The sequence below is a fragment of the Protopterus annectens genome, chromosome 2.part2, assembly GCF_019279795.1.
Source record: "Protopterus annectens isolate FY-2018-M chromosome 2.part2, PAN1.0, whole genome shotgun sequence".
NCBI lineage: Eukaryota > Metazoa > Chordata > Ceratodontiformes > Protopteridae > Protopterus > Protopterus annectens.
The window spans coordinates 509,993,626-510,009,896 of NC_056730.1; the positions used below are offsets into that span (position 1 = coordinate 509,993,626).

At 40.4% G+C, this 16,271-nt stretch overlaps 1 protein-coding gene across 1 annotated transcript in view; it reads left to right on the top strand.

Annotated features, from left to right (window-relative positions):
* The window catches only part of LOC122795685 (coiled-coil domain-containing protein 166-like), a 1,310,434-nt gene that overhangs the window by 915,787 nt on the left and 378,376 nt on the right, over positions 1–16,271 (top strand). Inside the window, exon 5 of the mRNA XM_044063979.1 lies at positions 14,263–14,342. Within this exon, the coding sequence (XP_043919914.1) occupies positions 14,263–14,342 (80 nt within the window). The remainder of the gene's footprint in view (positions 1–14,262; positions 14,343–16,271) is intronic.

Genomic DNA, 16,271 nt, shown 5'->3' on the forward strand with positions numbered 1-16,271 from the left:
CGGTTGCCGCAGTGACCACGGACGCCTCACTGATGGGGTGAGGGGGGCATTATCATGGCAGGACAGTCCAAGGCATATGGCAACCTCACGAGTACCATCTGCACATAAATGTCTTGGAGATGAGAGCTGTGCTACTAGCGTTGCAAGCACTTCAGGACTCCCTCCCTCCTGGGACCATTGCAATTCAGATGGACAACATGTCAATAGTGTGGTACATCAACAAGCAGGGCGGAACTAGGTCCTACCCCCTATGTCGAGAAGCACTCAGACTCTGGCAGTGGGCGATTTCCTCCCAACGATTTCTGATTGCAACGCACATCCCTGGGAAGTCCAATGTCATAGCGGACAGGCTCAGCAGAGCTATTCCCATGCCTCACGAGTGGTCTCTGAATCAGGTAGTTGCAGATCTCATCTTCCGCAAATGGGGACAGCCTTGTGCGATCTGTTTGCAACCCCCTTCAACACCAAATGCAGCAACTATTTCTCCCTTCTACCGCTTCCCGGTCATCCTCCCAGAGATGCTCTAGTCCATGATTGGCCTCAGGGACTTCTTTATGCCTTCCCACCTTTTCCTCTTATACCCAAACTCATACAGAAAGCAATATTGTTGGGTTGCAAAATGATCCTCATTGCTCCTTACTGGCCTCGACAGATTTGGTTTCCGTTCCTGCACCGTTATCTCCTCAAGCAGCCCTGGACCCTATTCCAGACCTGCTGATTCATCAATCAGGAGAGCTGCATTGATCCCTCCAGACACTCCAGCTCACAGCTTGGTTGATCCAATTCCAACCCTAGCCAGGCTTCCCAGCATTTCCCCGGCTGTGCGTAAAATTATTTATCCTCTCACAAATCGGCTACTGGGAAGACGTATGCTAGCAAATGGAAACGTTTCTCTTATTGAGCAGAGGCTAGGAACATAGATCCCTTTTCAGCCCCAGTTCACGAGATCTTGGAATTCCTAACTGAGCTTTTTCACTCTGGGTCCACTTCTGCCACAATCAGGGTTCAACTAGCGGCCATATCTAACTATCATGTTGGCTTTTCTAATCTAAATATCATGTCTCATAAGTTGTGTAAAGTCTTTCTTAGAGGGACTACTCTCCTTAGGCCCCCAGTGAGAGATCCCCCTCCTCCTTGGGACCTTAATTTGGTGCTAACCTCCTTGATTATGCCCCTTTTGAACCGGCAGCTTCCTGCTCCCTTAAGTTTCTATCTTGGAAAACTCTCTTTCTGGTAGCTATTACCTCAGCCAGACGTGTATCGGAACTTCAAGCACTAAGCGTTCGTTCTCCGTACTTAGTCTTTCACAAGGATAGGGTATCACTGAGAACTAATCCATCCTTCCTTCCAAAAGTGTACTCAGAAGATAATCTAAACCAATCCATAGACCTTCCAGTATTCTTCCCTAACTACACCAACAAGGCAGAATACAAGTTACACCTTTTGGATGTTCATAGACAACTGCGTTTATACCTGCATAGAACGAAGGATATAAGGAAGTCGGACCAGCTCTTCCTTTCTTATGCTAGGGGCAAACAAGGTCTCCCAGTTTCCAAAGTGACCCTGTCCAGGTGGTTGTCTCACATTATCACCTTCATTTATCAACTAAGAAACAAAGAATTGTCTGCCAAACCGAAAGGCCATTCTACTAGGGCTTTGGCCACTTCTGTAGCCTTCCAGTCTAGGTTGCCCATGGACTCTATTTGTGCCGCGGCCACATAGGCAAATCCTCATACCTTTATTTCTCATTACAAGTTAGACATGGCCTCGAGGAATAGAGCTAACTTTAGTTCCACTGTACTGAAGAGTCTGTTCCAATGAGCCACCCAGGATCATAGGTGCTAGGGACGCTGTCCCAACAAGCAAGAAACGAAGGCGAGATAGACAACTTAACATAAAGAAGTTATGTACCTACCATAACGTTCCATGTTAGTTGTCTTCATCTCGCCTTCTTTCTTGCGTCCCACCCTCCATCCCCCTGTCCTGTTGGATCGAGAGGAGTTTTGGTTTCACTGGCTGAGTGTTATCTGGTTTGTTTCCTCTACTGACTGAGAGAGTATGACAGGTTTGCTCAACCTGTTTGTTTGGACAGGTTGATTCTCTGGATATGTCTGGGGTTAGCTATTACAAACGAGATCTGGGTAGCTAGCGCTAGGCATCATGGGATAAGGGGTAGCCTCGAGCCAGTAAACAGCTCTCGAGCTATAGAAGATGGCCGAGTCGGAGTCGAGGATCAGCTCCGATCCCAACAAGCCAGAAAGAAGGCGAGATGAAGACAACTAACATGGAACGTTATGGTAGGTACATAAATTCTTTTTTTTCTTTCACTGGTAATTTCTCTGTTCCCAATCTCCATGAACATCCTGACATTCTACTTTATAACTATACAACTTATTCCTTTCTTTTATAACTTTAATCTTTTTTTCTGATAAATTTCCCACAGGTTAACATAATAATATTGTATAATTATATTCTTATACCATGTTTTCTTTCTTCTGTCTCATCAGGCTTTGTCTTCCATGTTTTTTCTTTTCTTGATAGTTTTTATTTCTTCACTAACAAACTCTTTTTCTCTCTTATTTCTTTTTTATTAACTCCCCAAATTGTTCATACTTGCACTTAAACAGTCTTACTACTGGATTTAATAATCCAAGCCTCCCTTCACCTCTGTTTATATATAATACTCATATTTTTACTGATTTAATCTAAATCTCCATGTAAACATAAAAATGATTTCTAATAGTTGTTTGTCATACTTTCTTAGAATCATAAACACACTTGATAAATAAGTGGTCTTTCTCATTAATACTGAATTTATCAAATTAACTTTTTTGCTTATAAGATGATCTATATGTTCTCCATAAACAACATATTTCTTTCAATTTCTTCGTTTTCCCATTGTATTCCATTTACAATTTTATTACCAAAGATTATTCCCAGTACTGAAATTTCTTTCAGTGTAAATTGTATTCCTCATATCTTTATTCTGTCTCCCAGACCTTTACTTTTATTCTTATTTAGTGTCATACCTATTTCTTTTAAACAATCTACTATACAAAACATGGCTTTCTTCAACCACAAACTATTTTTAGTTATTATAATAATATCATCTGCATATGTCATCAAAAACTGGAATATCTGCACCTGTTTGTATTACGTACTTTGCGTTTTCCATTTTACAATTCACCTTACTTATTACCATATTCATAACTAAGGAAAATAATATACCACAACCTTGTCTTATTCCGTTATTCATCCCTATTTCTTCATTTAATCAACCATTTATTAAAATTCTTATTTTATTATTACTATATGCTATCATACAAACCTTTTAAATTTTGCCACTAAAACTATATGCCTCCATAGGTTCATTGGTAGATACTAGGCTATCTGCCCTAGGGCATTTATAAGCCTAGCCAGAGTGTATTTGGCTTCCACCTCCCTATTAGATTAGCCTACTGTGCCTCTGTAAAGTAGGTCACAGAAGGTACCCTTTTAAGATTAGTTTACTGTGCCTCTGTCTAGCAGGGACACAGAAGAGATCCCAGGGGTGAATTTGCGATTTCCCATCCACGCGTCCAGATTTCGCTTGAAGAGGGTCAGCGAGGGGCTATGTCTAACACGAATTGGGATTCTATTCCAGAGTGAGGGGAGCCTCTGGGAAATGAATCTGTCCCTCCAGCATGTCCTATTTATTTTTGTGCTGAGGTTTAGGTCCCTGGAGCGTGTAGCTCTAAGGGACTTGGATTTTTTGAGGTGGAGCATGTCCATTAATTCTGGGTTTGACATGGCCTTGTACGTCAGGCATAGATCGCCTCTGAGTAGGCGGTAAGCAACTGAGTAGAGCTGGAGTTTCTTTAGTCGAGCTGCATAGGACATCTGTTTGTAGCCCATGATCCTCTTGGTGAGGTACTTTTGGGGTCTCTCCAGTTGCTGCAGGTGTTGGGTAAGGTACATCCCAAAAGGGGCATTGTATTCAATTATGGGCCTGATGAGTGACGAGTAGAGGGGCACAATGACCTCTCTTGATCTAGATGCGAACCCTTTCGTGATAAGGTGGGCTATATAGAAGGTCTTTCTAACCACTTTGGCAACGTGATTATCAAAGGAGAGATTACTATCTGTGTTGGTCCCCAAATCTCTAATTACTTCTTCCATACTTAATGGATTACCACCTATGTGGTAATTTGTGGGCACCTTGTTTTTCCCAAAGGGGATGACTATGCACTTTTTAGCATTTAGCTTGAGGCCTTGGCTCTGGCACCAAGCATCCGTCTCTGTGAGACCCTTTTGGAGGATGCTTGTGTCAGCTGGAGATTTGATTATGGCCCCCAGTTTGCAGTCATCTGTGAACTTTGTCAGCCATAATCCCCCCGTGTTAGCCTGAACCTCAGAGAAGTATATACCGAACAAGAGAGGTCCCAGAACTGAGCCCTGTGGGATGCCACTTGTAACTGGTTTGGATTCAGACATAGCACCTGCGATTCTGACCATGTGGGTTCTATCTCTGAGCCAGGTTGCAACCCATCTTGTGATATAGGGGTTGATATTTAAGCTGGTAAGCTTATTTATGATGCCTGAGTGGGGTATTGTGTCGAAGGCTTTTGCGAGGTCCAGGTAGGCTGTGTGGACTACCTTGCCCTCATCTATGGCTTTGGTAACTGTTTCAAAGAAATCAACTAGGTTTAAGAGGCAAGATCTGCCCTTAACAAAGCCGAATTGGGTAGGGTCCAGTGCCTGGAGGCTCCCAATGTCTTTGTTTATGAGTTCCATGATAATACGCTCCATAGCTTTACAGACCAGACTAGTCAGGTTTATGGGGCAATAGTTTCTGGGGTCCGTTGTGGCACCACCTTTGTGGAGTGGGACCACTGTAGCTGTACGCCATTCTTTGGGTACATATCCTGTAGTAAGGCTAAGTTTGAACAGCAACTTAATGTGAGGGTTCAGTTCTTCTTGGAGCTCATGTAAGACACAGCCTGGGACACCGTCCGGTCCCATAGATGCTGTGTTTTTTGCTTTGGAGAGGGCAGCTTTCACCTGTGCATCTGTGATGTCAGGGAGGTTACATTCAGTTGGGATAGGCATTTGCTCCTTTGGGGTGGAAGGGGGGGAGAAGTTTGTGCTGAATCTGTCTGCCAGGATGTTGGCTATGCCTGTAGGTTCGGTATATTTTGTACCGTTATGCAACAATTCAGAGCATATCTGGGAGTTTCCACCCATGTTCCTGACATAACTAAAGAAGGCCTTGTGATCTTTAGTGTCCAGGGCAATTTTTCTTTCGAAGCTGGCCTTTGATGATATTATGAGGGATCGAAGTTTCTTGCTAATACTGATCAGAGATGCCTTCCCTTTTTGGGATTTTGCTCTGTCATGTAGTAGCTTCCTCCTTCTGTTGTATAGCTTATTTATGGCTGGGGTCCACCAGACTGGTCTCCTGTTTTTGGAGGAGTGAGTCTTGGTTTTATTTGGGATAGCACGATCCATGCATTCCTGCAGGTGCTCATAGAATGCATTTGTAAAGGGTTCTGCGGATTGGGCTGTATTATCAGGGGCTTTGAAGGATTCCACCTCAGTCTTGAGAAGTGCAAAGTTGGCTTTTGAGAAATTCTTTACAGTGATTTCCTTGGCTGGGGGTGGGGATGGGATATGGATGTCCAGGGAAATTTGTTTATGGTCTGATCTTACCAATGAGGGGTTTACCTCTGGTGTGGAACATAGAGTCCCCATGTTGGTGATAACCAGGTCCAATATGTTGTTCCCTCTTGTGGGAGTGGTGACCAGTTGTTCCATTGCATTAGAGTTTATAAATTCAAGCAACTATTGGGCGAGGGTGTTTGGGCTTGAGTAGTTTTCCCAGTCAATGCTTGGGTAGTTGAAGTCACCCAATAACATAGTGTTTGGAGAGATCTTCATATTCTCCAGTGTTTTCAGGAATGCCAAGTGGGGCTCCTGTAATAGGGAGGGTGTTCTGTAGCAGGCTACAAACTGAAAGGCAGTTTTGCCCGCTGTTAGTTGCACATGGATGGTTTCTGCTGCTTCGTGCAGTGCCACTAACCTGTAGGTGTAGGTATCTTTGATGAATATAGATACTCCCCCTCCTTTTGTGCTTCGGTCCAAGTTTTGGGGCCGAAACGCATGGTATGAGTTATAACCTGGTAGTGCTGGGGTGCTCTCAGGAGCCTTGAACCAGGTTTCCTTTACTGCACAGACATCGATTTTCTCCATACTGAGGAGAGCCTCGAGTGCGTGCATCTTGAGGTTTAGACTTCTGGCATTGAGTAGCATTACCTTTAGTTTTTTTATCCTTGGGTTGTCTATGGAGGTGGGTTTGTCCTTTGAGCCTTGCCTAAAAAAGGCACTATGGGGGTGTCAAGAGCCTTGGCCAGTATACGAAAGCCTAAGGGTGACAGGTGCAAGCCGTCCCTAGCGAAGCAACATGGCTTGTCGAGCATGACATCCCAGGCTGACAGACACTGGATCCCCTTTGAATGACACCAATACTTTAGCCAATTGTTGAAACTGATCATTTTGTCTTTATACTGTGGCATCATTCTTGGTGAGGGCAAGATGCTACTCATGGTCAGGGTCATACCAGCCTGGGCTACATGGTCAGAGAGCTCCTGTATGTCTCTTTTCATGTAGTCCATGGAGGTACGTCTCAGGTCATTCACACCAGCATGGACAATGACGGAGTCATACTTGTACTTGCTTTGGAGTGACCTGAGTGCTTGCGTTATGTGGCGGATCCTGGCACCCGACAGGCAGCTTACAGTGACCTTCTCCTTGTTCAGTCTGGTGAGTGGGAAGTCAGTATGCCGGACAATAGAGTCCCCTATAACAAGTGTATTTGGTGTGTTGTTTGGCCTTAAGGGCTGTGACTGTGAGGCACACTGATTTTGTGAGATATGTGATTCGTGGGTATTGTTGAGGGGTGGCTGTTGCTTGGATATCTGCTTAGGAGGTCTTTGCTGTTTAGGCAGATTTTTATTTAGAGCCTCCGAGTATATTTTTGTGTGTTTATGTGTTGGGTATGCAGATGCAATAGGTCTGTGTGAGACTGGATTTGTGGTGTGGATGGTTACCTTTTCCTCCTGACTGATTATGCCAGTCTTGGGTTGAGAGAGCTCTGCCTCCAGTTTGGCTGTGTAACTGCATCTCTCACATGTATTAGAGTTTGTTGGAAGGAGGAGAGGGTTGTCTGTGTACATAAGGCAATTGTAACATTGCCTCAAAATTCCCAGATTCACCAGCTGGACTGGATAGTAACCTTGAAACTGACCCTTGGGCATACCAGATTAGTATAGGGAACTGTTTTTTTACTGATCAGATTAGGGAAGGGAACTGATTTTTCACTTGATCAGGAAGGACCAATTGGGGGCCTAATACTTATGAGAAGTCAAGGAGGGTGTAGTGCTTTAGTTAGTTAGTGTTTCCTTATAAGAGCTGAGCAAGTGCAGGGCTTTAGAAAGAGAATAGAGTGATTACTTTGAGAGTTTGAACAGTTCTAAGGGAAAAAGTGAAGTGCAGACTTTGTGGAGCCTGGAATACTTTAAACCTGTTTAAGCGGCGCTGCCCGATGCTCAGTGCGCAAAACCGCGCAAAAAGAGAGTTGTAGGTTTTTAAGAGAGAGAGATCAAGGAGTTTAGAATTGACCCAAAATGGCCAATAAAACTACAGCTTCTAGGTAGTAACCACTCCTCCAGGGACAGGCAGGCTGTTCAGTGTTAACCACTCCCACTGGTGAACACAGAGACTTCCCTTTAGCCCAAGCAAGCACTGGCCTTCTAGAAACTTCCAAACAGTTCAGAACAGCAAATCTGTAACTGAACTTTCTTAACTTTCAGAAAGTGGGAAAAAAGCAAGATTTTTTTTCTTCTTTTTGTTGTAGTTTAAAGGTAACAGAGATACACAAGCAGCAAAATAATCACAACAGTGCAATAAATGACCCCACACTTGAGTGCTAAGCCAAAATCAGGTAAAATGCAGTTTTTAGAGAAAAAAACAGTTTTAAATTAAGTGCAACACAGGAAATGCAGTAAACAGGCTCTAGATGTGTTCCAAGTACTGTTACAGATATAAACTTTAGCAAGCCAGAAAATGCCAAAAAATATATGGCAAAGCAGTAAAACTTAACAAAAAATCAGAAGAAAATACTTAAAATCACAAAAGTGGCTCCTTTTCTTCTCTCAGCATTTTCTCCCCTTGGTAGGTGCTTCAGCAACAACTAGCAAGCCTGCTCATAATGTCTTATGCTCCATTAAATTTCTGAAAAGAGACTACTGGCCTAGTGGGACTAAGCAGGTCAACTAAAGGATAAAAAATACTTATATCCTGGTATACTTAGTCTTCCAGCTTTGCCTCATCATAAGTTACTTGTAAAAGGCTAGCTGCAGGTATGTAAGTCTGTTCCCTAGCTCTTTGAAAGAGTTGTCAGTGACAGGAACTCTCTTCCTTTTCGATCAGCGAAGGTAAAAAAAACATTCATGTCTTTAAGGAATCACTGGACCACTATCTTGATTCAGCAAACTGTCAGACCTAGTCACACATAAAGGCTTAGAGCCCATGCCTGAACAAAGTATTGTATTATTGTTTTGCTTCTCGGGTTATTAAAAGCAAAGCATATTCTAACTTTGGAATAAGCAACTGAGTGTCAAGTAATCGGACAGAAAAGACTGATAATTCTGTATGAGCATTTGAGCTGCTGAAGAATTTTGGCAGTGGTACTGGCAACACATATATTAAATGTTAGGCAGGGTCAGAGATTACTCCCAAATATTCATGGGAGTTGGAATGAATTATATATCAGAAGTGACACATGTGAAGGTACTGGACAGCCTTTGGAGCATTATTTTTAGGAATATGAATTTGTGATTGGAGAGACAGCTGCAAGTTGCATGAAGGCTTCCCTGAATGAGTTTTTGAAGATAAGTAGGATTGTTAAGAGGATTTAAGGACAAATAAGTCATCCTTATAAAGTATTGTATTTTTGTGGTGAAGGTGACTTGAGAGTGAGTTGATAAATAGTGCCAATAATATGTGGACAAGTATGGATCCTTGGGATTTTCCAGCTTTAAATTAAGTTATTGAAAAAAACTGTTATGTTTAACATAGAAAGTTCCATTGTGGAGGCAGTGAATCGTATCATGCTGTTTGGGGAAATGGTATGTGGGAGAACTGCTTGATAAGGAAGGTATGATCTATAGAATCAGAACATTTTAAGTCAGCAAGGTGTACACACATTAGAAGTCCCTTATTCATGTTTGAACAAATAATATCAGTATTTTAGAATAGAACAGTATACTGTTAAAGTCAGGATGAAAGCTGTGCTGCTTAGATGAAAGAATATGTATATCTGTCTTGTAGGAATTACATTATCTGTATACATAAAGGAGTTGTTTCAGGATTTTTGCTAGTGGGAATAGAATAGTGATGGAAGAGTGGGGCTACAAGCTTTTGGAAAAGCAATAATGATACCACTTTTCCACTCTATAGGTCCAATTCATTAAATTGCAAAAGGTTGAATGTATGGGTTAATGGATGGGAGATACAAGCTGCTGTTTTCTTCAATAATCTACTCTGTAGTAGAAGAAAGCAAAGGGGGTCTGTTAAGTATTTTCTTGAGGAGTTTGTATACTAAGTTGTGATGCCAGTGCACTGGCCCAGTAACCAAGGAGCCTCAATCCTCAGCACACGCACCAGTGATGGGCATGCACATTAGGAGGGATAACTAGTACGCACATAGTAAAGTACAATTTCCCTTAAGAGCACACAGAGATCACAGTCAATTTGGAGCTAGTTTCTCTCTTTCTCTTCAGATCCCTAGTAAGACTCCCCGGGGCACAGCTATAGGGTACAGATCTCAGCTGAGTAGTCAAGCCAAAACCTCCAGTGCCATCTCTGTCCAGCCAGTGCTTCGTGTCCCTGCCCAAGTAGCCGACACACACACACTCACACACACACACACACACACACACACACACACACACACACACACACACACACACACACACACACTTTGAGATTTGGTTTATATACAAACACACAGACACTCCTGGGGAAGGCTGGCACAGGTTCTCCAGCTATGCCCCCTCCTGTCAGGCTGTAAGGTAGTAATCACTGCCACCAACTATTATCAGGTACTAAAAAGGCCCTTACCAAAGGGTGTCCAATTATACTGTGCAGTATTATTATCCAAATAGTAAGTGGACGAACAGCAAGGCTTATTGGAGTAGCTTTGTACAGTATCACTATGTACATGCAGTGTACTCTAGACCTTAAATTATCTCTACACAAAACAGACACAGTTTAAAGGTTTAAACATATTTAATAAATAATAAAAATACAAGACAAATCTTCTTAATTAGACACAGTGCTAGTTAAGAGTTCAGAAATCACAGGAAAATGCTTAGAATAATACGAGAATAGTCTGACATAAATATAGGAAACAGCTAGAGTAAATCTGACTAAATTCCTATCTAACTCTAAGAGCAATCACAGTTCTAAATAAAGTTATATGTAGAGCAAAGGCAGAGTACTGATGAGTGGATGTTCTTCAGACAAAATCCAAAATGCTATCTCTCTGTCTCTGAGATCCCTTAAATTGATAATATATCACCGCTGACTCACTTTAGATTACATCATTCTTGACACTTCTCTGGTTTCCATGCTACCAGAAACTCTAAATTTACGTTTCTTAGTAAGCTTGCACCTGGCCAGGAAGCCATAACAATAAAATACATTATACACGTAAAACCTTGCAATTAACTCTGGTCTCAAAACAATAGGAGTTCCTCCGTCCAGACATTATGTCTCCAAGCTTTGAGATTAGTCATACAATGCTTGACTTATTAGCTTTCTTCCAGCAGAGTGCATTGTGGTTGCATTTTTGAAGTTCAACATTTAACACAGTTTTCTTACATTTAAGAGGACAAGCCTGTGGATTATATTCATATTTACAATGACATAGAATTATCTACAAAATTCTATCTAGCTAGGCTGGCAACCTTCACATAAGTTTTACAATGACATAGAATTATCTACAAAATTCTATCTAGCTAGGCTGGCAGCCTTCACATATCTTCACATAAGTTATCGGGCAGATGGTGAAAATCAGATAGTATATACCACATATCATGTTTTGGAAAGTGTGGTGGTGGGAATCTAGTAGTTTGACAAACAGCACTGTCTTTTAGTACTCCATTTTTCTATTTTTTTTTCACTCATAATAAGCAATGTTAAAGAAGGATGAAGCCCACAGAACTTAAAGCTATGGGTTAAAGCTTTAACAAGAAAGAGAACATACTTATGTTATGCAGGTAACTAAAACACTCGCTTTTGTGGAGAGATATATCTCAAGATTAAGACATTACGCAGTTTGAGTTTTGCTTTCTAGGTAACAATGGTATCGCTAGACCATTGTGATTTTACTGAAAATTCAACAAAGTCTCTATGTTTAGTTCAACACCCTCTGTTACAAGTAAAAATTATATGCTGTGCTGCTACCGGACCATAAAAATGTTCAGTGCAGCTCTGAAGAGAAAGAGGTGTGAAAATGTGTTGACAGATGTACATGACATAGATACAGGTGTTACTTCAATTTTTTTCTGTATTCTAATATTTGCTATAAGTGTGCTGTTGCATCACATCTGTATGGAAATTTGCCCCATTGTAATGGCATAATTTGTGAACTATATGTATCCCATGTAATTGTTCTTTTCCAGTGTAATTTATAAAATGGCTCCTATATTGAGCTCTGGGATATTAGCTAACTATAGTCTCAGGACTTTCTCTTAAGTTGTGCTTATGCATTTGATCTAAATGCTAGGTACAATTTTTCCTTAAACATCACAAAGCCTATACTAAGTGAGTTCATTTTTAATCATTCTGATTATATTAAATTACTAATTCCTATTCATTTCTTATGAATCTTGTGAGCACTGTCTCCAGTTGGCATAAATATCCTCTAGCTGGATTACAGAATAAAAGATTATATTCAGTAATTGGTCTTGAGAGAGCATAACACTACTAAATCTCTAGATGATATTACCTTATGGTAATGTCAATAGAGCCTTATCTTGATCTTTATTATGTGTGTTAAATTTTAATCACAGATCTACCTGTATTCCAAAATGTCTAAAACTTCTCACTATTTTTAATTGATGGTTATTTCAATTTTTACATCTGCTTTTCCACTTAGTGTCACTTTGCTTTCATTTACGTTAAAGCATAAACCAGTGTCGGTTGCCCAAGTTGTTATACTTTTCCTGTAGCTATTTAACTTATTTATATCTTCAGTATCATGTATTACAGTCACAGTTTTGCAGTCATCCACATATTTTGCCAGCCAGCCAGTCACTTAGTATCTTTTAGGAAGTCAGGTAATACTAGATTGAATAAAAGAGGGCCGAAGACTGAGCCCTGAGGGACTGGATTCGTATTTTTCCATGTTGATTTAACACTGTGAGTAACAACCGTTTGCTCTCCTTTGCGTAACCAAATAGGTATTCATTGAGTTATATGCTGATTGACATTTAGTTGGTTGAATTTCTTTGCTTTAGCTATACGAGACCAAGTGTCAACAGCCTTGCTTACATCCAAGCATTGTTTTCCTTGATCCAATTTCTCAGAGACCAACCAAGTCATAAAATTTAAGCTTGTCAGGTAAGTACCCTGTTGTGGATTACCTTCCACTTCATCATTTTTGAGTAGAAAAAATTTCTGTCAGACATTTTTGATACAGGCTTGAGCGAATTTTTAGTGGTTATGACTAAAAGTTTTCCTCAGAACCATAATTTGTGGCTTATGGTTTTCTGAGGGAAATACCTTGTAAATTATTTTTCGTCAAAACATGTTGATAGAGACAGTGACTAGTGTATTTGATGGGTGTCATTAAAGAATTTTACCTCAGATCTTACCTTGTTTGTCAGGAGATATGACCAATTTTTCCAAGCTCTATTATTGCTTGTTAGATACCCTTTTGAGGTTGACAGTTAGTCCTGGTTCACTGTGGAGCCTCCTTAAATTATCACTTTTTGTGGAAAGAAGTGTTACTTTTCTATCAACATTGATTGCTAGGGTCTGAGGACAATTGTCACTTACATTTTTTACCTCTAATGTTAATTTTTCTGTCAGGAGGTAAGATAGACTCTTTCAAAATATTCTATCCATTTGTCAGACAGCTTTGGTGGTTTTCTGTCAGTCTTGGTTCCCTGTGGGGATTCATTTGTAAATTATCACTTTTTATGGGAAAAAGTGTTTCTTTTCCGATAAATCTGGTTGATAGGGACTGGGTCCACTGTGTTTGCTAGTTATCGCTAAAATATCTTTCCTCAAAGATTAACTTTTCAGTCAGGAGATAAGACCAACTCTTCAAGACTGCACTGTCTGTTTGTCGGGCACCTCTTGCAGTTACACGTGGACCTATCGTAGTAATTCAGTCTTTCTCTCCCTGAGCAGCAGGAAGAGAAAAGTTATGGGGGGGACTTTGGTTTTGACTCTGGTTTCCCTTCACCACATACACCAATGGTTGACTCTTCTGTGGCCATCTGTTGCTTCTCGGACCACTTATTACTTCTTTTGGCCCTTCTGGTGTTGCTCTCGGTCACAGTCAGTGTTATAAGAGTTGCCTGGCTGCATTCTTAGAATGTACCAGAGATTGTCAAAGCTGAGATCCTGAATGCTTCTGTGGATAAAGAGGTGTTCATTTGCCCCTCCTCTACTGTGGTTTTTTAAAAGGGAAAAGTTATTTCAGGGGATTAACAACCTTTTCTACCCTCATTGCAAAATATGATAGAAACTTTTCTGCCAGTCAGGAATGAAAATCAGCATTTTCAGCAAGCCAAATAAAATTTCAGAAAGCAGTGACAGAGTTTCATGAAGAAATTAGGGTCCTCTGAAGGGCTAGGACTGTCTAAGAAAATAGACTGACTGTATGCCCCCTTATGTGTTTTCCCCTTCCCGTCCTGGCAATCCTTAATATGTCTGTGTTAATCCAATATGTCTTTCTTAGACAATGTTACTAAAAAACAGTTTAACCAGTGATTATGGTACAGTATGTGTGTGTGTGTGTGTGTGTGTGTGTGTGTGTGTGTGTGTGTGTGTGTGTGTGTGTGTGTGTGTGTGTGTCTGTGAAGAAACTAACCACAGGTGTATTAACATTAATAGTGATCAACATGTGTTCGTTTTTCTGTCAGGTTTTGCATTAACTATTAAATTCTCTCCAAAGTTTGATAAGCTGTTTTGATTTCATTTCTCCAACAGCTTTAAAAAATCAACTGCTTGAAAAGGAAAATGAGTTCTGTCAAATTCAAAAAGAAATTGATGACCTAAAGCCATTCAAGGTAATACAGAAAGCAACACCAGTTTGTATCTGTTTGAATCCATCTCATTAACACTGTAGTTGTACTTATTCATTTTGTTCCAGCAACTAATGCAGATCTTACTGTTTAAATAAAAATGACCAGCAATTTGAAATAAATAACATAGTATATCAGATTTAAAAAAATGTATTGCTCAACAGTTGATACCAAAAGCTTTGTAAGTGTGCAACACCTCATCGGTACACAAATGCATGAATTTGTGCAAATGCACATGCACATGCAAACACACACACACACACAAACACACACACACACACACACACACACACACACACACACACACACACACACACACACACACACACACACACACACACATGCATGCAAGCACACACTAACATTTATACTCACAGACACACACACACACCCTCTCTGATACATACGTGTTATAGGTTTGTTTCTAAGACATCTGTGAAGGCGTGTGCATATTTTTGACCTAGTTCTTAAGAATACTAAATTCTGCATTAAAAAGTGTTAAAAATAATTTTAGATGCGATACAAAGAGGCCTTTCCTTGTTATCATCAGGACTAATACGAGCATATGTTAGGATACTTGGGCAACTGAAACTTTCCCAGGCTACTAAGTCCATTCTCTTTTCTCACAATGCAGCATCTGAGAAACAGCCCCCAGGCTATTTGAATTATTAAGTAAAGTCTGTTTTAAAAAGTGTGAAAAAAAATCTTAGTTGTGATACAAAGAGGCCCTTCCATGTTAACATTAAGACTAATACAAGTATTTGTTATGCTACTTGGGCAGCTGAAACTTTCCCAGGCTACTAAGTCCTTCTCCTTTTCCTATAATGCACCTTCTGGGACCTAACTTTCTCAATTTCATTTGCCGCACTTTAGTGTACATCATCTGAGAAACAGCCCCAGGCAGTTTGTTTTGGCTCATTTTAAAATTTTCATCAGAACTGTGACAACCATATGTATGTATGTATGTATTTATTTATTTAATTAATTATATATTTTTGCTAAACATCATTTCAGATTCTGATTCCTTTGTTAGGGTTCATTTGGTTCACTATTTGCATTTTTGTGAAGATTTTTCTTCACTTCAGTTGTTCTCCTCCCCCAGGCTTCTTCTTGTCTTGTTTTGCTCTTCTTTAAAGATGTTAGTGGTTTTACTTTGTTTTTGTTTCACCTCCTCTGTGTTGTCTACAGCTTTTTTGTTGTGTGTGTGCATGGTGTCACTCCTATCTGCCATCATGAATCGAGTATTCCATAGTTACAAGTACAGGAATAAAATTCTGCCCTAGGATAAGCCTAAACAGTACGTACTGTATTTTGGAGAAAATTGTAGTATTCACAAGTGGCAAAATTGTCATTGCTTCATTTCTAATACCATCCAATGTTGCAATGTAATGTTGATAATTTACATGTATGAGAAGACTGTTTATGCACAGATCAGTGCTTTTTCTTTGTAGCTAAAAGCTTCATTAGAGCCAAAAGCTTCCTCATTTACCCCAGACTCAGTAACCACAGGTGTATACTAGGCTAACAACCACTAGGAACTTTATAAGCCTAGCCAACTATCTCAATTGTATCATACAAGTTTATGTGCCTTAGAGGATATCTTAAGGGGTAAATATAAGCTAGGGCAAGTTTTACAAGCTACTTTTGTCCGTTAGAGACATGGGTGCTAGACCTGGGTTGTATTTCCAATTTGCTGTACACTGGTCCAGGTTTCTCTTGAATAGGGTTAGGGAAGAGCTCTGTCAAACATAGATGGGAAGTCTGTCCCTCCAATATGTCCTATTTATACCAGAAGCAAAGTTTAAGTCCCTTGATCGAGTAATTCTGATGCTCTTTGTTTTGTGAATATGTAGAAGGTCCTTCAGAGTGGGATCCAAAAATGCCGTGTATGCAAGGCAATAATTACCTCTTGAT